We start from the raw sequence: 20,607 nt of genomic DNA, 5'->3' as shown, positions 1-20,607 counted from the left end.
AAGCATAAGCTCAGGGTCTTGCTCCTGCCGGGAAGTTCTTTACAATGAAGCTACCTCAGCTCACTGTTTTCTTTCTTTCTTTCTTTTTTTCATTTTTATTTTATTTTAAAATGTTTATTAATTTATTCATTTTAATGTCCTTGTCACAGCTCCTTTCCTTCTGTCTACCTACTTCTTCCTTTTCTCTTCCCCTTCTCTTCAGAAAAGGGCAGCCACCCCTTTAATAATTAAAAAATAATAAGAGAATAAGAAATAAGATGCCAAGCAACAGATAGTAGATTACATGAGGTTCATTCAATGTGTATGGGAGAGAAGGAAAGGGGGAGGGGTACCCCAGAGAGAGAGACAGACAGAGACCAAGGAAGAGAGAAAGAGGTAAGAGAGAAAGGGGGTAAGAGAGAGAGGGGCGAGGTGGGTCTGTCCTTGTATATAGCCCTGGGCAGGGCCACGCCCCAGTGGCAGGGAGTGACATCACAGGTAGGCAGACTGAAGCAGAATCCTAACATTCCTCCCTTTTTCCTATAATTAAAAAATGAGGAATGTTAGGATTGTTTTTATGTAAGATAAGTTAAAATATATAAAAGTAGGTTCATTGGAAACAGCTTTTGTCTGTCACATAAGGGGAAAAGAGAGAGGGAGAAAAAGCAACAAAATCTCCAGATTATATAGTGAAGGGGGAGGAAAAGCTCTGCCCTAAAAGTTCAAGGTAGAGGGCAGGCTATATCAGCCATGTCCTACAGCAGATAGGGACTGAGGAGTGCTGGGGGAGCCTGGAGCTGTGTGTCCCTGGCCTGCAGCACTCCATCTCAGCCTTCTGTACGTGGAGAAGGGGGGAAGTAGTTTCTTAACTACTTCCTGCTGACAGTAGGGCGGCAACAGGAGGTTAACAGGCTGAAATGCTGGCCAGGTTCCAGAAGAGCAAGCTGTTGAATTTGCTATCCAGGGTCTGAGAACATGTGCGGCTAAGGGGGTAATGCAGGTCCACTTGACACAATCTGTGAGCTTGCACTGGAGCACTTGTGAGGAGCTGCTTTGACTATGTCCCGGATGTAGGAAGTCTGGCAGGATACTAGCACAATTAGGTTAGGGAGAAAATTCCCTTTAGGTTTACATTTGAAAGTCTAGGGGAAGCAAAGAGAAAAAGTTTGAAAATAAGGAAAGAGACAATGCTTAAAATGTTTGGGAGAGCAAAGAAAAGGTTTGGATATAATTATTGCTGACAATAATTAAAAAGTTTTAGTTTTGGATCTTTCCAAGTTTGGTTGCAGAGGCATATAAGCTTAGGAGCCCTTAATGTGGGCATAGGAATTTGAAATTCTCCAGAAGGCATCCCAGAGGAGCCTGGAAAGGCAGCAAATGGACTGTTCCCATGGGGAGAGTAGAAGTCAGTGACCTATCGGGGTGTCCCCTGAGCAAGGTTTAACTTGATGAGATTGGTGCAACTGTTCCAGCAGCTCATCAGCACTGGTCAGAGCCAAGGCATGGCAGAGAGCAGACATGGTTACCTAGCACTAGGGTTTTGAACGAGGGGGTTGGGAATGAACCGAGCTGGCAGAGGGAGATCTCACCCAAGGGAGAAGGTCCTAGAGGGAGGGTTTGGATGTGGGTTGGTAAGAATGGCAGGAAGCGTTTACATCAACCAGAAGAGAGGACTCAGCAGTCAGTAGGTGTTGGGTGTAAGACTGTAGCAATAGGGTAGTTAGGGGAGTCCCAAAACCAAGGAAAGGGGGAGGAACCCCACCTTCAGAGATAGGCGATAGGTGAGAGAAACTTAGGCTGTTGATTGACAGACAGTGCTTATCTGCAGTCTATTTGACCTGAGAGGTGGATTTTCTGTAGCTTACAAGAATCCTTTTAAGTTCATAAAGGGAGATACATTTTGGGCATGTTAATGTCATTGTTTGAAATCTGCAGTGAAATACACATTGTTAAGCATATACACATTGTAGGAAAAGGCAGTAGACATACAACATAGTAGAGACTTGAGAGAAGAACTTTATGGTAATGCACAGATGCTTTTTGAGGTGAGCTTAGGGAAGGCAGAGGCCTTGTGAAACTTTTCTGACACCTGTGAAACAGTAACCTGGGGAGCACAGAAATCTCCTGTAGAGCAGAATGGCAAAGGCTTATGTTAGCATCAGTAACCATCATGAAAGAGGGCTTCTTCCCTCTATTTAGGAGACTGGAGGTATAATTTAAGCACAGTGAGAAACATTTTAAGTAAAAGACAAAAGGATATTTAAAATTTTGAGCTTGGAACTATGATGGGATCGTATAGTGGAATGTTTTACCATAGTTAGATTAATAAGTCAGCGCTCCATTGATCAGTGTCAACACTCTAAACAGTTAATGCAGCATAGCAACAGGAGGAATAAGACATCTTTTTATGAATGTTGACCTTTATAACTTGCATTTACCAACTTAAAACACTTTCTTAGACTTTCTAACATTCATAACTTGCATGTATCAACCTTAAAACACCTTCTTAGATCTTCCAACATTCACAAAACACCTTAGACCATCTAACATCCATAAAATGTCTTTTTGGACAATTTAAGACATAGGTGAGATTGCTGTAAGTCGTCACTGTCTTTTAGCTAAAAGAATGGTAAAAGTCTGGTAGCAAGGTAGACTGTACCTAGACCTGACAGAGCAGGTAGGCAGTGACATCACAGCTCAGCGGACTGAAGCAGAATCCTAACAACCACCTCCCCAAACCAACCCTGGTGCAGCCGTTTGCTCAGAACTAAGCACAGCCTCTTCCACTGTGACCAGACACAGCAGCTCAGCGAGAGGAAAGTGATCCAAAAGCAGGCAACAGAGTCCATGCCAGATACGACCCACTTCACTTCCTAGGGGACCCCATGAAGACCCAGCTGCCCATCAGTTACATATATGTAGGGGTCAGGTCCATACATGTTGGTGCTTCATTTTCTTTGAGCCCCCGTGGGGCCCAGGGTCGTTGACTGTTGGTTTTCTTGAGGAGTTCTCCCCAGCTCTTCAGCAGGAGTTTTAAGCATTTAACTGATATTTGATAGTGCTTTTGTTTTGGAATTTAATTATTATTATTTTTAAACAGGAAGTTTTGGGGTATAAAGTGGACTACCATGTGTCTCTCTACATTGTGGCTGTATTGGAGTATATCTCAGCAGATATTTTGAAACTGGCTGGTAATTATGTTTTTAATATCCGGCATTATGAAATATCTCAGCAAGACATTAAAGTGTCAATGTGTGCAGATAAGGTAAGTCTTGAAAAGTGACGAAGCTTAAATTAAATACTGATAGCTATATGGCATTTGTTTTACTCTTTCAAAATGAATTGTAATGAAGTTAGTTTCATTTTTAAGCTTATGAAGATTTTTATATGTTAAATTCATACACTTTACATAAGATATAAGCTGACACTCGAAATACTTCTTAGTTAGTTCCTTTTGTTGTACTAAGGACCAGCCTTAAATTCATGATCACGCTGATTTAGGCTCTGAAGTGCTAGAATTATCAGTATGCACCACCACACTGGGTTTCCTCTTTCTGTAGTACATGATGATACTAGGTTATGGTTTTTTTGTTTTAAAGCCCTGGTCTCACTGTGTATCCCCATCTGGCCTGAAGCTGACCTTGAATTCACAGAGGTCCCCTTGGCCCTCCCTCCCAAGTACTGAGTTTATGAAGGGGTATGCCTTCATGCTTGGCAGTATATTAGTAAATTTTATAAATTCTGATACTGGAAGACAGAAAAATACTGGCAGGACTTGACAGAGTAGATTGCTGATGCTGGGCCTGTGACCTAGTACACACTACTGGCTGTCAGCCTTGACTGCACACTACAATCACTTCCAGGTACTTCCCAGGGTTCAGCACTATGGCAGGGAGGAGAATTCTCTTTTCCACGGGGTGGGGTGGGGGAATCCATTCAAATCAGTTGAAGAAAGGTAGTTTAGGTAATGTTTATTTTATTTGGTTTTTTCCTTCATTGCTTTTTAATGGCAAGGTGTTACTATGTAACTCAGGCTGGCCTGGAGCCTTGCTTGGTGTCAAATGTGAGATCCTCCTGCCTCTTGAGTGCTGGAATTTCTAGACTTGAGCCAGCACACACTCCTGAGTTTTCTATTTTAAAAAAGAGACTATACCAGAGTTGTTTCTGGTATACATCAATTTTGAAGAACATGCTTTGGTATATCAAGACAGTTTAGTGGGACACAGGCAGAGAAACAACTCACAACAAAGTTACTGTCCTCTGATCGTTCTTTTCTTGATTACAGACTCATCATTCCTCCTGTTCATGAGAATTGCCTGAGGGAAAATTCAGTCTTCCATTTCCTTCTTTCCTCCTTTCGAGCCTTTCTTTTTCCTCCTTATATTTCTTACCTATGTTAAAATGAATATGTGTTAGTGTGAAATGAAAATATAAACAAATAACTCAGCACAATGTAATTTAAACAGTATACCAGTGAATCCAGTGTGCAGTGGAGAAAGTGACCAACAGCAGAGTCTGGCAGGACTTGACAGAGTAGATTGCTGATGCTGGGCCTCTGGCCTAGTACACACTACTGGTTGTCAGCCTTGACTGCACATTAGAATCGCTAGGAGGTTTTAGAGAATACTGGTATTTACAGAGGTTTAGGTGAAAACACTATTTTTTTTTAAACCTATACTTGAGATGTGTTATTCTATGTTCTAATTTAAAAACTGATTTTCACTGCATTTCCTTGTAGAAATTTGTCGTTTTTATTTTGACTTCTACAATAATGATTGCATACTTTCTGTTACTTTGAAAGTGACTTAAGCTGATAGAACGGTTTAAAATACAGTACAGAATATCCCATTGCATTCTGAGTCATTTTGGGAGTAAATTGTCAGCACAGGAGCACTTTGGCACATAGCTGCAGTGTGCTGTGTGTAGCATGTGACCTCAGGCCCCATTGCAGTCTCACCAGTTGCCCTGATGGTAGGTGCCTGATGTACTCTGGTAGGAATAACCTCTATGCTGGTTGATCAGGCTGTGCCTTCTCCACCCACCCACCTTGTCGTTTATCTTTTCTTTTTAAAGATTTATATATTAATTGTATTTATGTGTACTTATTGTATGTACTTGTGAGTTTATATGCACCAACTGCATGCAGTGTCTACATAGGGCAGTGTCATTGGATCCCCTGGAACTAGAGTTAAAAGCAGTTGTGAACTCCCTGTTGAGAATGCTGGGAACTGAACATAGATCCTCTATAAGAGCAGTAAGCAAAGGCAGGGCGTGGTGGCACACACCTGTAATTCCAGTACTCAGGAGGCAGAGGCAGGTGGATCACTGTGAGTTTGAGGCCAGGCTGGTCTACAAAGCAAGTCCAGGACAGGCAGGGCAATACAGAGAAAGCCTGTCTTGAAAAGCAAAAGCAAAAACAACAACAATGAAACCCTTTAACTCAGCCATCTCTCCAGTACCCAACCCCCCTCCCCCTGCTTCTTTTTTTCTACAGGCTTCTCATGTTCTACCTTGCAGGGATACCTACCTTGTTTGTCCTGCCCGTCCTTAGGTAGGCTGTGCAAGTGACTTTTACTCACTGAACCTCCTCTCTAGCTCCTATACAGACTTTTAAAATTAAAGGGAATGATCTCAGTTTGGGTTTACTAGCACTAACTATAATGAAGTGGCTACCTCTGTCCCTTTATATGCTCTTCTCTTTCATTTTCAATATTAACTTTTTAGTCCATTGTCACCCTGGTTACTTACTGAGTGCAGATATCTGAGCCCCTAAGGACTTTTATAGATGAAGTACTCCTCTGCTTTTGATTTCTTCAACTCATGCTATGGATTGTAGAATTTATAAGCTGAACTCAAATTTAACCACAGAAAATTTCATATTATTTTTGAAATTATCACATCAGGATATTTTAAAAAATCTAATTCTGGCTTTCATTTTAGATATCCTATCTAGATTTTGCTACTATATGTAAGTTTGAGAACTTTGTTTTAGTTGAAATTGCTCAATAAAATATCTTAAAGGAACAATATAAGGAATAGATTTTAAATAAATTAAAGACATCTTTCTAGATTTAAACCACTTTTCTTCTACTGTTTTACCTCTTGTCCAGTTCAAGATCAACAAATATGTAAAGAGTCAGTCAAAAAGTGGATATGGTGGGATGAGCCTGTAATTTTAGCACTCAGGGGCCATAGGCAGGAGGATTGCTGCAAGTCTGAGGACAGGCTGGTGTTCATAGCAAATTCTCAGCTAATTGTAGGCTGCATTTTAGTATTGTGACAGATAAAGCAACAGCAGTCCCCCAAGAGCCCACAAAAGCTAGATGGTGACCATCAAATTTTCTCTTGGAACTGCTCAGTTTTGCGCTGGTAGCTCACAGGAGTAGCCATGGACAGATGAGCATGGGCTGTGCTGCAGGAAAATGCTGTGAGGTTTTACATGTGGGCAGCATTCGGCTCATGTACTGTAGTTTGCTGATCCTGGCTTCAGACTTCCTTTTCATGGTCTCCTGTTTGTCACAAGAGATAGTCATGTGCTTAGCTAAAAATGCAGATGACTGTATTTGTGATTCTGTGATTCTAGTTATATGAGTGAATTAATGCGATTGTCTGTCATGGTATAATCTATAAATCTAAGCTGGTTTCAAGAGCTCACGAACCATATGTTTAATAACTATTTGAGAAACTGATTTCTTGAGATGTTTGATTTGCTAGACAAAAATATGAGAACTTTTTTACTTTTAAAAAAGCAATATTCTACTGTTATGAAGTGTTCTGACACATCACAGATTCCTGAGAACAGTCACATCACAGGAAAGGAGGTAGAACTCAACTTTAACCCTGTCACTACTGAGAAAAGTAGGATTTGAACTGGCAGAATAGAACATATGCTAAAGGAGACTGCTGGTTAAGATGATTCACTTCTCTGAAGAACTTTTAATTTGTCAGACCTAGTCATGATAGGACTTGGGTATCTGTCTTATTCTTCTTTTGTTTGTTTTGGTTTTTCGTGTTGGTGGTGGTGGTGTTTTTTTGTTTTTGTTTTGTTTTGTTTTGTTTTTTTTGAGACAAGGTTTCTCTATAGCCTTGGCTGTCCTGGGCTCATTTTATAGACCAAGCTGGCCTCAAATTCACAGAGATCCACTTGCCTCTGCCTCCCTAAGAGCTGGGATTACAGGTGTGTGCCACCATGCCGAACTAGAAAACAGAATTTGGGGGACGGGTGTTGTCTGTCTTATTCTTTTTTTTTTTTTTTTTTAAAGATTTGTTATTTATTATTGTGTATACGAAGCTCTGCCTGCATGTACATCTGCAGGCCAGAGGAGGGTATCAGATTACATTATAGATGGTTGTGAGCCACCATGTGGTTGCTGGGAATTGAACTCATGACCTCTGGAAGAACTGTCAGTGCTCTTAACCGCTGAGCCATCTCTCCAGCCCTGTTTGTCTTTTTCTTGCATGGCTATATTCCATCTGTTTCAAGACCTCTCTGCCTGCATGTCTTCCTGTCTATTATTTTTTATTTGCAATACTAGGAATTGAGGCAGCACACACTAAGCTCTGTAGCATCAAGTCACATCATTGGCCATTTTAATTGTCTGTCTGTCTGTCTGTTGAGACAGAGTTTCTCCATGTTCACCATGGCTGACCTGGAACTCACTCTATAGATCACGCTCACTTAGATCTGCCTGTGTCTGTCTTCCAAGAACTGATATCAGAGGCGTCGGGCACCACCACTGCCCAGCAGTTATGCTGTGTTTTTTTTTTTTTTTTTTTTAGTTCTTTCAGTCATTAGGACTTTAGAATTTATTCTCACTCTAATAGCTTATAATGATTTAAATATATACAAACCACTTAAGCAAACTTTTTGTGCATGTTTTTTAATCCTTAGTTATTTTCTAATTAGTGAAAGCATGAACAGAAATTTCAGTGTAAATTGGGCAATCCTGCAGGAAAGATAGAAGAGTGTTGGTAAACAGTGGGGAGTCAGGTTGAGTCTGAAAAGCTGTGTGAGATTTTCATTTGCAGGAAGTGATGGAAAGATGGATGGGGATTGAATATGTGAGGAAGACAATCTAGACAGGGATTCAGGGAAGTGATCAGATTAAGAAGGATTTATGAGTTAAGCGTTAACAAGATTTGGGGAGTGACACAAGGGATATTGGAATAGTGGTAAGCTAAAGGCAGTAACAAATTTTATAGATCTAAAAATCTCACATAAAAATCTAGATTTCCTCGGGAGACAGAGGCAGGTGGATCTCTCTGAGTTCAAGTCCAATATGGTCTACAGAGAGTTCCAGGACAGGCAAGGATACATGGAAAAACCCCGTCTCAAAAATCCAAACCAAAAATAAAATAAATTTACATTTCAGACTTTGTTCAAAAAGAAAATACTTGATGTTGAACAGCAAACTTTCATTTTATGTGTATATATACCTTCTGGTTTGCCCTAATTTTTGCTGTTTCTTATATATCACTATGCTACACCTGCCTGACTCCTTTAATATTTAAACTTAGGAGTTTTTATATTGTGCTATATTAGTCCTTTTCTCAGTTTTCTATAGTGTCATAAAAAACCATTTTTGAGACAATCAACGTAAAAAGAAGAAAGACTGATGTGGGCTCAATCTTGGCTTGCTTGCACCGGCTACTTTGGACTGTGGTCAGAAGTCACAGAGAAGTGAGCTGCTTGCCATAAGATGACTAGGACACATGCTGAGAGAGCAAGGTGTGGGCTCCACTACCCACTTCTACCCTATCATGCCAGTAATTTATTCCCACAAGACCCTCCCTCTCAAAGGTTCCATACTTCCCAACAGTTTCATGGCTAGGGACCAAATCTGTAACATTGGGAGCCATGTTGTTTGTTTTTAATGTGTCTGAATGTTTAGCCTGCATGTATATAAGTGCATGCAGTGCCCACAGAGGTCAGAGATACCCTGAAACTGGTGTTGCAGACAATAGTAAGCTGCTGTGTGGGTGCTGGGAACCAGCCCTGGACACTGCAAAGGCAACAAGTTCTCCTACTCATTGAGCCATCCTCTAAGGGGGGAAGGTTTTTACGTGGAGAATGGTCAGCTGTTCAGAACTAGACACGGATCTTCATGCTTGTAATTCTAACACTTGGGGATTGGGGCAAACGATGACAAAGTTGAGGCTGTCCTGGGTAGGTAGCAAGACTTTAATCTCGGAAAACCTAACCAGAGTCCAAAGGCAGCACACTAAATCTGAGAGTGGGAAGGAATGAGTTGGTGAGCTTGCTAGTGAATGAGCCTATGAATTAGCACAGACCATTCTGAAAAGATTTTTTTGTGGGGGAAAAGGGGGAGGTTGGTCTTCTGTATATTTTTTTGTTGAATGTGCCACTATTTTGTGTATCTGTTTGCAACATGATTTCATATCAATACTGGCTAAAGTGGCTAGGAGTTGGAAGAAGTGTTATTTAGTGACAAAAGGGTAGGTTTTATAGAACCAGAAATGAAGAGAGGGATTTGGAAATGTCACAAGTTGTGAGGTTAAATTGTGACTTTGCTTTATCCTAAAGAAATTAAGATCTTCTAAAGAAGACAGTAAATCCAGGTCACCTTTCTATAAGACATGAAATAAGTTTATCTTTAGGAATATAATTTTTGAAAATGGGCTTGGGAAAGACCTGTGGTAAATAGATCAAATTGTGAGACTCATGTGCCATTGTAAGAGACGGTGACTGTTTAATAATTTAAAGCATAGAGGGGGCTGACCGTAGTGGTTCTGTCTGCAATCTCAATACTTAGGAAACTGAGGCAGGAGATTGGTACAACTCCAAGGCTAGCCTTAGCTTCATAGTGAATTCCAGGCCAACCTGAACTACAGGGTAAGTCTTTGTCTAAAAGCCAAACAAAACGCTAGGCATGGTGGTACACACCTTTAGTCCCAGCACTTGGAGGCAGAGGCAGGCAGATCTCTGTGAGTTCAAGGTGTTAGTTGCAGAGCAGCAAGGGCTGGATAGTGAGACCCTGTCTCAAAAAGCAAAGCACAGCAAAACCAAATGGAAAACTACACCAAAACAGATAGCAATGACCAAAGGAGGTGGATGGGAGAACTGACAGTGTTTTAAAAGCTTCCAAGTGGCATCCATCAGGGCAGGAGGACAGAGTTCTTTATCTGTTACTGTGATTCACCGAGAGTTGGTACTGTCCTGGTGACAGGTAGATGTTTTGTTGAATGAATGAATATTATCTTTTATTATCAGAATTTTCACTCTGACAAGACTTTCCTTTTAGTGCTATACCATTTCCCCCCTAAAGTCTTAAAAACTAAAACTATTTATTGTTTATGTGTGTAATTCATGTGGAGGTCTGAAAACAACTTGCAGAAGCAGTACTTATTCCACCATGTGAGGTCACATTGTCAAGCTTGGCAGCCAGCGCTCTGCTGAGCTGTCTTGCCAGTGCCTATCCCTTTTAAAAAGTAGAATAAAATTAACTTATTTCTTTAGATTTATCTATTTTTCCATGTGGGAGTATTTTACCTGCTTGTATGTATGTGCTTGGTACCCCTGTGGAGGTCAAAAGAAGGCTCCAGATTCCCCGAAATTGAAATGCATCTTTATCACTTGCACCTCAAAATCCCCTCAGGAACACCCAACTCCTTCCCATTCTTTCAGGTAGCTTCCATGTGTCCCCCTCCCCCACTCAATCTTTCTGATACTCTTTTTTTTTTTTTTTTTTTAAATTATTTTTGTTTATGTGTGTGCGTGTACCAACATCAGTTTCTTTTTCTTTTTTGTTTTTTTGAGACAGGGTCTCTCTGTGTTAGCTTTGGCTGTCCTGAACTCGCTTTGTAGACCAGGCTGGCCTCGAACTCACAGAGATCGCCTGCCTCTGCCTTCCAAGTGCTGGGATTAAAGGCGTGCACCACCACACCCAACCCTACATCAGTTTTTATACACCATTGTGTTTACACATGCCCACAGTGGCTAGCAGGCATCAGATCCTATGGAACTGGTGTTACAGGTGCTTGTGAGCTGCTTGGTGTTGATGCTAGGAATCAGACCTGGGTCCTCTTTAAAGACAGTAAGCATTCTTAACCACTGAGCCATTTTCCAGCTCTTTCCTGAACTCTTAGCACTACTATTCAATCAGTTTTGAATACATAATTAAGTAGGTTCAATTTTTTAAAAATGTTAAGTTATATAGTCACCTTATTCCCAATGCTTTTGATTTATGAATATTTCTTGCCTATTGGCTGCCTCTTGCACACTGTGTGTATACACACATACAAATACATGTGCACAAAGTAATAGATTGTTTAGTATATATATGATTTTCATAAAATAGCTTTCTGATACCAGGTTGAGAGAGAACACTGCTTTAGAAAACTTCACACCACCATAGCCAGCCTTTGTTTTCCCTCAGGTCTCCCCAGGTGCACAGCACCAACTGTTTGCAGGCGGCGTCAGTCCTTCTGTTAGCTGTGTTTACATATAAAGAGTATGACTTTCATGGGAATAAATCCCATCTGGATCACAGCTGTCTCGGTGCTGGGGCTGTGTCTGGCTCCGATTGTTTTTCCTTAAGGGCATGTGGGTGTGTATAGCATGTGTGCACACACACATACACGTGTATCCAGAGATAAGAGCTTTACTATATGCAGTTGGACATTTCTCATTCTGACTTTTCCCTAAATTTTCTAATATAAATTTGTGTGTGTAACATACTTACTTACTGCATAGTAATACTTTAATTGCAAGTACTTTGAGACAGCTTTACAGAAGGAAGGAAAGTAACTATGCATTCCTGATTTGTACTTTTTAGGTTTTGATGGACATGTTTGATCAGGATGATGATATAGGCTTGGTTTCTCTCTGTGAAGATGAACCTAGTTCTTCTGGTGAGCTGAACTACTATGACCTTGTCAGAACTGAAATTGCAGAAGAAAGACAGTATCTACGGGAACTGAATATGATCATTAAGGTGTTCCGGGAAGCCTTTCTTTCAGACAGACAGTTGTTCAAGCCTTCTGTAAGTACTTTGGGTGCTTGAAATTCTGTGCATATCCCTCAAGCAAATAGCAGGCTAAAATTCATAGTAGTGTATTATGTACCTCACTAGTATGTAAAAGTGTTTTTTTTTTTTTTTTTTTTTATGTATCTCTGAGCTTTAAAACCATCTGAACTGTTACACAGATATAAATGCAGTGACACTAGAGGGTCAGGAGGGGTTTTCACTAAAGTGATGGCATTTTCTACTGCAGAATAACAGGTTAGTCAGACTTGATGAGACTTAGTCATTCATTTAGAATGGTGAAGAAAATGGTCTAGAAAGGCGTATGCTCCCTGCCTTCTGAGGGCTGGGGTGGCTCAGAGCTCAGGGGATATGTAAGGTGACTGGTTTGTTACAAGGAGTGCTATATGGGATACACGTGAACAGCAATGGAGGAAAGGATGGGACACAGTCTGACAGAGTTTCCATGCTTGTTCTGGGAAGCCATGTTCCTGGCACTTCAGCGTGTTCACAACTCAGAAGCTCATCAACCTTGTTCAGCAGTCTTTGTAGAACTTGGACTACATTCTTCTACCCTATTCTAGAAGTCAGTGAGCCGAGGGACCATTCCACCCCTTTAATCCTCACCCTTAGTAACCTTGTTAGCATAAACTCAGGAGTGATCGCAGACTCTGTCACTCAGAATTTCCAGTGTAGGGCTCCATCAAAAGAACCAGGGCAGCCGGGCACAGTGGAGCACACCTGGAATCCCAGCACTCAGGAGGCAGAGGCAGGCAGATCACTGTGAGTTCCAGGCCAGCCTGATCTACAAAGTGAGTCCAGGCCAGCCTGGTCTACACAGAGAAACTAAAAATTACTTATTTACTTACTTAATTAAAATAAAAGAAGCAGGACAAAGGCCGAACATACTCATGTCACACAGGCAGTAGTGCCAGGAGTCAACGCGCAGGCTGGCCATGTTCCTTAGCCCATGATGTTCCCATTATAGGACACTAGGATAATAGCTGACTGTAGCCTAGATAGTAAGGAGTATGACCTGTTTGTGTCTATGGAACTCAGGATTTAACCTAAATACAACAATAATTCAAGGGTGGCAGTTTAATGACATCTTTAGTCCCTTTCAAAACCTAGAACATGAGCAATAAACTGAACAACCAAACTACATCTAGATGAGGAGTCATTTTCATTCTACATCTAGATGAGGAGTCGTCATTTTCATTCTGATCCTAGCTCTTGTCATTGCTTACTCTTTAAGATCTCCATTCTTTCAGCATCTTAGTCAGTTTCAAAACACACAAATGCCAGTATTATTTTATATAAAGAGCTAGTATGACTTGAGGATTATAAATTCAATCTACCTATGATTTGTATTTTCTAGTATATGTACTGCTTCTGATCTAAGAGATTCTTAAAATTGTCTTTGTATTCATGATTGACATTTACTGTCTTGATGAGACCAGGTGGAAAGTACATTTATAACACTTACCTTCTGTATTGTGCACACATACACACATGCATATGGAGATCAGAAACAATAGGTTCCTTCCTTCACCATGTGTGTCCGGGGGCTGGAACTCAGATGATTATGCTCAATGGAAATCACCAGCTGAGCCATCTTACTACTCCCTTCCTATGGAGACAGGCTCTCCCTGTGAACCTGGAGCTTGTTTATTCTGCTGGGCTTGCTGAGCAGCAGGAATCCCCCTGCCTTTGCCCTCGGCGCCAGGATCACACATGCACACTAGCACCTGGCCTTCACCAGAACGCTGGGCTCTGCACTCAGGTCTTCATGCCTATGCAGCAAGCATGTCCGTGACTCAGCCCGCTCCCCTCTCGGATAGCAATGGGTACGCGTGATTCTCAGCCTTACATGCCTTAACCTGTTTTCTTTTTCAGGAAGTTGAAAAGATTTTCAGTAACATTTCAGATATACATGAATTGACTGTGAAACTCTTAGGCTTAATTGAAGACACAGTAGAAATGACAGATGAAAGTAGTCCTCATCCATTAGCTGGCAGCTGTTTTGAAGATTTAGCAGAGGTAGGTATAAGAACCACTTTAAACTGTTTAACTAAAGTCCTAAGAACTGTATCAGGAAATGTCATAAGATAATTTTTGTAAAATTTGAAGGCATTGCTGACTACTATAAAAACACTCGAGCTTCAGCTATGTTTGCAGCTTTGAACTCACAGCTCGGATGCCGCGGCCTCCTGGGGGGTTAGGGTGCACGGTGTGCTTGTGCCCAGCTTCTGAAGCTGGCTTCGTAGTGTCCTTATGCCAGCATTTCCTGTGAAAGCTTACACACTGAGTAATAGCATGCAGGGATTCTCCATACTAGTACATTTAAGGCGAGGAAACAATTTGGTGATATTATTCTTTTGCTTTTGTGGGCTTTAGATTTCATTTTTAAAAATCACAAGGTTTGTTTTTTTAAGTAAAATCTCATTTTGTTCTTTGAAATGATTATAAAAATTGTATACATTTTTGTAAAAGTGTTCAATATTAAATATAAAGATGGCCACTATAACTTATAACATTCTGTTTTAAAATTATTTGTTTTATGTGTATGAATGTTTTGCTTGCGTGCATGTCTGTGTACCACATGCGTGCAGTAGCCAAGGGCGTGCGAAGAGGGTGGCTGTACTATTTTAACATTCCTAGCAGGGCAGGCGTTCTGCTCTCTCAGCGGCTAGCTAGCTAAAACGTGTTGGCACTTGTTTGTTTTCCACTTTATAAAACAAGACAAAAACCTCTATTATAAAATACGTTTAAATACATTTAATACATTTCTTTTAAAAATAGTATGTATGTTTTTTTAATGTCTGTATGAGCATGTATGTCAGTGCACCACATGTGTGCCTGGTACCCATGGAGGCCAGAAGAGGGCATAAAATCTGTTGAAGCTGGCACTACAGATGGTTGTTAGCTGCCTTTGTGGGTGCTGGGAGCTAAACTCTGGTCCTCTGGAAGAGCAGCCAGTGCTCTTAACTTCTGGATCATCTTCCAGTCCTCTGTTTTGTATTCTGAAGGTACAAAAAGAAAATAAATCCCTTTGCTCTAACTAAAGTTTAAGATTATTGATCATTCTTAAATAACTGGACTTTTCCTAAATATGAGCATTAGACAATTTGGCAGCTTTGTGTTACTAGTTTACTGTTATTTACTCTTCTGATGTTGGAAACTGTAGAATAGGTAGGTAGCATTTAATAAGTTTATTTCAACCTAGATAAGTATATATTTATAGCTTTCTTTAAAAAAGAATAGACTTTAAATTTCTCGAGCTAAAATATGCATTTTAATAGTTAGATACTATAAAACCAGTCATTTAGTCTTTTTGTTTGTTTGTTTCTTTTTGTTTTTCGAGACAGGGTTTCACTGCAGCCTTGGCTGTCCTGGACTCACTTTGTAGACCAGACTGGCCTCAAACTCACAGAGATCCGCCTGCCTCTGCCTCCCGAGTGCTGGAATTAAAGGCATGCAAGTCATTTAGTCTTAAAGCCAGTTACTGCTTATTTATTGTTTGAGGTCCACAATTCATATGTTTAAAAAATGTATCCCCTGTGACCATGACTACTATTTTCTCTGAGAAATAGAAAATAGTGATAAGACCTAGTTGGAAACATGAACAAAATATCGTCATTACATAATTTGTACCATGTTAGTATTAAATGTTTTCCTTAAACCTAGCACATTACACTTTTTAAAACAGGAGCAAGCTTTTGATCCCTATGAAACATTGTCACAGGACATCCTCTCACCAGCATTTCAAGACCACTTCAGTAAGTTAATGGCCAGACCTGCAGTTGCTCTACATTTCCAGGTAAACTGTTGTTTATTATCAATCAGCTATTAATTTTATCGTGAAAGAAAGAAATATTTCATTATCTTTCTGAAGAAAGTAGGAAAAAAATCTTTCTTTAGTCCTTCAAGTGCCTTTTGTGTGTGCCTGAGCGTGTGTGTGTGCGTGGGTGTGTGCATGCGTGTGCGCGCACAGTGCATATGTGTATGTGTGGCTAGGACAGAACTTCAGTTATTGTCCCTTGGGTTCCGCCCAGCTCTTTATTTGAGGCAATCTCTCACTGGCCTGGGATAGACTAAGTAGGCTGGGCTGGCTGGACGGCAGGTCTAAGGATCTGCCTCTTCACCGCCAGACACGAGGCTGTGAGCACAGGCTGCTGTGCCCAGCTTTCCTAACGTGCGTGCTGGAGGTCTGACTCAAGTCCTGGTGCTTCCAAGAAAAGCAGCCTCTCTGCTTTGAGTTCTTCCTTAATGTGCATCATCCACACTTAGTGGCCATTGACTCTGGAACATTTTAAACAGGTCTAGAGATGAAGCTGGAAAGCTATTTTTGCAGCTAGAGGAGAAATTAATAGTTCAGAATAATTTCATACATAACAATACTGTTTGTTTTTGCGTCTGCCTCCCTGAGTGCTAGGATTAAATGTGTGCTCCACCATGCCTGGCTTCAGCACGCATTTCTTTATCATTCAGACAGTTTAAGGAAGGTGAAGAGATGCTCAGCCATCTCCTTAGCATCAAGAGTGTGTGCTGCTGTTGTAGAGAACTGGTGTGCAGGTCCTGGCACCCACAGTGTCTGTACCTCCAGCTCCATGATCGGACAGCCCCTCTTGTGGACTCCATAGGTACCCATACACACATAAATAAAAAATAAAATCTTTTCAAAGGAGATAAATGTCTTATTAAAAGGGAATAAGTACTTCCTAGGTAAGATGAAAATAAGTAGAGTGAGACAGAATCACAGCTTTCTTCCTCAACGTTTCAGCAAAGGCTATGCTGGTAGATGGTGATTGACAGCTTGTTAGTTATGGAAACTTCCTCTGGAGTGGCTCTTTGCTCCAGCATGTAACTATGGTCAGATCTGTGTGCTCCTGAGACAAGGCAATAAGTAAGCAAACCTCTGTCACTCCAGCTAGCCTTCCTGTGGCCTTTCCTTGTGCAGTCAGCTGCCTTTGTGTGATTTTTCAGTTCTTCCTGAGTCCTAATCAGGTTACAACACCAAGAACTGCCTTGTACGAAACTTACCTGCCATAGCTGGAGAATAGTTCAGCTGAGTAGTATTTGTTAGGTCCTTCTTGCCTCTTGGCTCCCACAGTCCTCTTTCTCCTGGTTGCTGTTGTCTCTGGTTTCTTCTTAGTCTCCTTATTGTTGTTTTATCCCAGTCTGTCTCAGCCCCCTGCCTCAGCACTTCCATGCTGTCCTTGGTGACTTCACCCACTGTTGTGCTGCTTATTTCCTAGTTGTGTTCCTAGGCCATAATGCTTGGGGCGGGGGCAGAATGTATGTGTCTGTGTATGAGAGAGGAAGTGTGTGTGTGTGTGTGTGTGTGTGTGTGTGTGTCCTTTTTCCTAGAGTCTCAGGACCTGTCCAATAGGCAAATACTCTTCTACTAAGCTACCTCCACAGTCTTTTGTTCACTTCTGTGTTTGAGATAGGGTATAACTACATTGCACAACACAAGCTGGTCTCATATTGTGATCCTTCTTTTTGAGGAGCCACGGTTACAGATGTGCACAAGCACACCTGACTCAAATCTAACATTTACATCTGAATGACTGTTTTCTCCCTGCTGTCTTTAATGAAAATACCCTTCATTAACTTCTTCTAGTGTACTATCCTTAGAAATCTTTCAAATAGAATAAAATTTTCATTTAATTCTTAAAAGTTTACTTCAAAATGAGATTTTTTTAAAAGTCAGTTGAATTCATATAAACCATAAAGTGAACAACATAACTGGGAAAACTTCATCTAAGAACCTGGCACACTGATTAAACCCACCAAGAAAATAGTTTTTGTTTTGTTTTTACTTTACTAGAAAGTCTGAGCTGTGTTTGGAGATCCGTAGTAGAGCAGTTACCTAATGTAGCATATAAAAGCCCTGGTTTCAGTTTCCAAGTAAAAAACAAAGCAAAGTATTAATAAAACCAGGAAGTCTTTTCTGTGAGATCTGAATCCATAGAACCTGGAGAGGGCACAGCGAGGGAGTTCTAGGCATCAAACCCAGTGCCTTCACTCACCTAGCAAACATCTTACATCCTAGTCCCTAGGGTCTGATTTTGTAAGCCATTGCTCAGGTGACCGCTGAATGAAGAGTTAGATAAGGCCATTTGTTTTTTAGGTCAAACTCATTTGTATTAACTTTACAGTATCATTCAGTTGAAGTGATGGATCATTAAAAAGAAAACAAAAATACATCTTTAGAAACTGTTAGTGAAAAGTCAGGCTTGGTGATTTAAACACCTATATTCTCATCACACAGGACACTGAGGCTACAAGTTTGAGGCCAATGTGAGCTACATAATAAGACCTTGTCTTTAAAACAACAGAAAACAAAAGCAACTGAGAAGTACAATATAATTTAAGAAAACTATCTCAGGGGCTTGAGGATGTAGCTCAGTGGTAGAAATTGTGCATATCGGGTGCAGGCTCTGGACTACTATATAAGTATATAGCCATTTATATATTATATTCTCAATTATACACACACACACACACACACACACACACACACACACACATCGCTACAATGTTTTGCACCTATTACACATTCAGTAAGTGTTAGCTCATGTTATTATCAAACAAGTCTTTCTACTGAATATTAACAGTGCAAAATTTTTAGAATGCACTTGAGTAGCCATTTCACTGCAAATTAATAAAGCAGATGGCCTTGTAGACTAGCTCTAAAGTGTTGTGTTGGTTCTAGCTAGAACTAAGCTGGCTGACTCAGGTCAGTACAGTAAGTAGCTTAGTGCTGTGCCAGTCCATCATGCAGCTAGCTGTAACAAAGTATTGTCAGTTGGGTAGCTGAAAGATGAAACTTGTTTCTCACTGTTCTGGGGGCTGGGGATTCCAGACTCACGATGCTGGCAGATTCATGGTCTGATGAGGGTTTCTCCTTTGGTTCATGAAGGCCCCATCTTATTCACTGTGTTACCAGATGGTGGAAGGGGCCAGCACGGTCCCATAAGCCCGTATCAGGTTATCAGCTCCATTCTTGAGGGTGTGTCCCCATATCCTAATTGTAAAACTAATTCATGGGGGTTAGGTTTCAATGTGATGTTTTAGAGAACAGGGGCATCCAGAACATTGATAGCAAATGCTAGAAGAAATTAATCTCGTCAGGTTTCATGACAAACCCAGTCTGACACAGCTATTTCCTTTGTAAGCAGAGCTAGCTTTGTCAGTTGAGTTAAATACCAAATATTCTTCATAAACAAGCTAAACCTGAAATGTATTTACTCACTGGGGAAATAGTTTTTAGAAACATTTATAGCATACAACATCCTTAAATACATTCTTTGTAATTATTTGAACTTACATTATTTCCTTGTATTTATTGGTTGTTGTTGTTTCTTCTTTAAGAGAGGTTCTAGATCTGTAGCTCAGGAAGGTCTATCATGTGCAACCATCCTTCCTTGGCTTCCCAACAGGTGGGATTATATGTATATGCCACCTTGACTAGCTCTACTTATAGTAAATAGCTTTTAAAAATTCCTTTAGGGTATGTGAAAACCTAGGTGTTTGAGGAAAATCTGTAGACAACATTGTGAAAGTTATTTCTCCATATAACAGACCAGAGAGGTGTCTATCAGTAATGTACAGGAGTCTAGGGAAGGGACAACCTGATTTCTAGCACTTACTTTCAGTACGATGCACTTAGTATTATCACCTTGGTAAGCCTGTGTCTTGTATTTTAAAGCTGCCTCTCTTAGGCCCAGCTGCTACATGCCTTTGGTTTCAGAAATACACTGCGTCTTTTTTCTTTGCAGTCCATTGCTGATGGCTTCAAGGAGGCTGTTCGTTATGTCCTTCCACGTCTTATGCTGGTGCCAGTGTATCACTGTTGGCATTACTTTGAATTATTAAAGGTAAGGCAAAAGCTCCCTATAACAAAGCCATTAGATTTACAAGCCTAAAACCTAATTTTGATCTGATTATATTCTTAATATTTTTTTTCACTCATAAAAATGTAGTGTCCTGGGCCTAGGGATAGAGCTCAGTGATAGAATGCTTATGCACCTTGAGAAGCCCTGGGCCAGCAAACACCTAAGAACCCAAAAGGATACATACTAACACTTCATACTTCTATCCAAGGATCTCAGAGACTATCCTGTGGATTTTACAGCTTCTCACATCATTTTCATTTTGTAGATAGATTTAAGGAAATTGATTTTTGTCTGTCATTTTGTCACATAGATGTTCAATTATCAACCTTAATGGAAGAATGTTTTTAAAATTAATCTTTGGAGCTCCACAGTACTTATCATTGAAAAAATATTTTTAATTTTAGAACTGTTGCAGAATAGCTTTTATTATGTGACCATTTCACACATGTAAACAATGTATCTTGATTAAGATCACAACTCCTTCCCCTTCCACTGCCCCCTCCAGGCGTTGCCAACACTTCTTTCTCCCCCATGTTTTTTACTTTTTATTGATTATTTATGAATTTCACATCATACATCTCTTCATATCCACCCTGTACCCTTGCAGCTTCCCTCCCAAAATAAAATAATATACTACTACTACTAATAATAATAATATAAAATAATAATATATTATTATTATTTTTAAAAAATCTCATCATGGAAGTGGCAGTGTGTCATACAATATACCCTTTCATCCA

General features: G+C 40.4%; 1 protein-coding gene across 2 annotated transcripts in view; it reads left to right on the top strand.

Moving 5' to 3' along the window:
* Sos2 (SOS Ras/Rho guanine nucleotide exchange factor 2) overlaps positions 1–20,607 on the top strand; it is an 85,785-nt gene that overhangs the window by 29,357 nt on the left and 35,821 nt on the right. For both annotated transcript variants that reach the window (XM_051147058.1, XM_051147052.1), the window contains exons 4-8: positions 3,080–3,244; positions 11,775–11,981; positions 13,860–14,003; positions 15,673–15,783; positions 19,751–19,849. In XM_051147058.1, the coding sequence (XP_051003015.1) occupies positions 3,080–3,244; positions 11,775–11,981; positions 13,860–14,003; positions 15,673–15,783; positions 19,751–19,849 (726 nt within the window). The remainder of the gene's footprint in view (positions 1–3,079; positions 3,245–11,774; positions 11,982–13,859; positions 14,004–15,672; positions 15,784–19,750; positions 19,850–20,607) is intronic.

Source organism: Acomys russatus, chromosome 1 (genome assembly GCF_903995435.1).
Source record: "Acomys russatus chromosome 1, mAcoRus1.1, whole genome shotgun sequence".
NCBI lineage: Eukaryota > Metazoa > Chordata > Mammalia > Rodentia > Muridae > Acomys > Acomys russatus.
The sequence above is the reverse complement of the archived record's forward strand: the minus strand, read 5'-3'. Positions and strand labels throughout refer to the sequence as shown.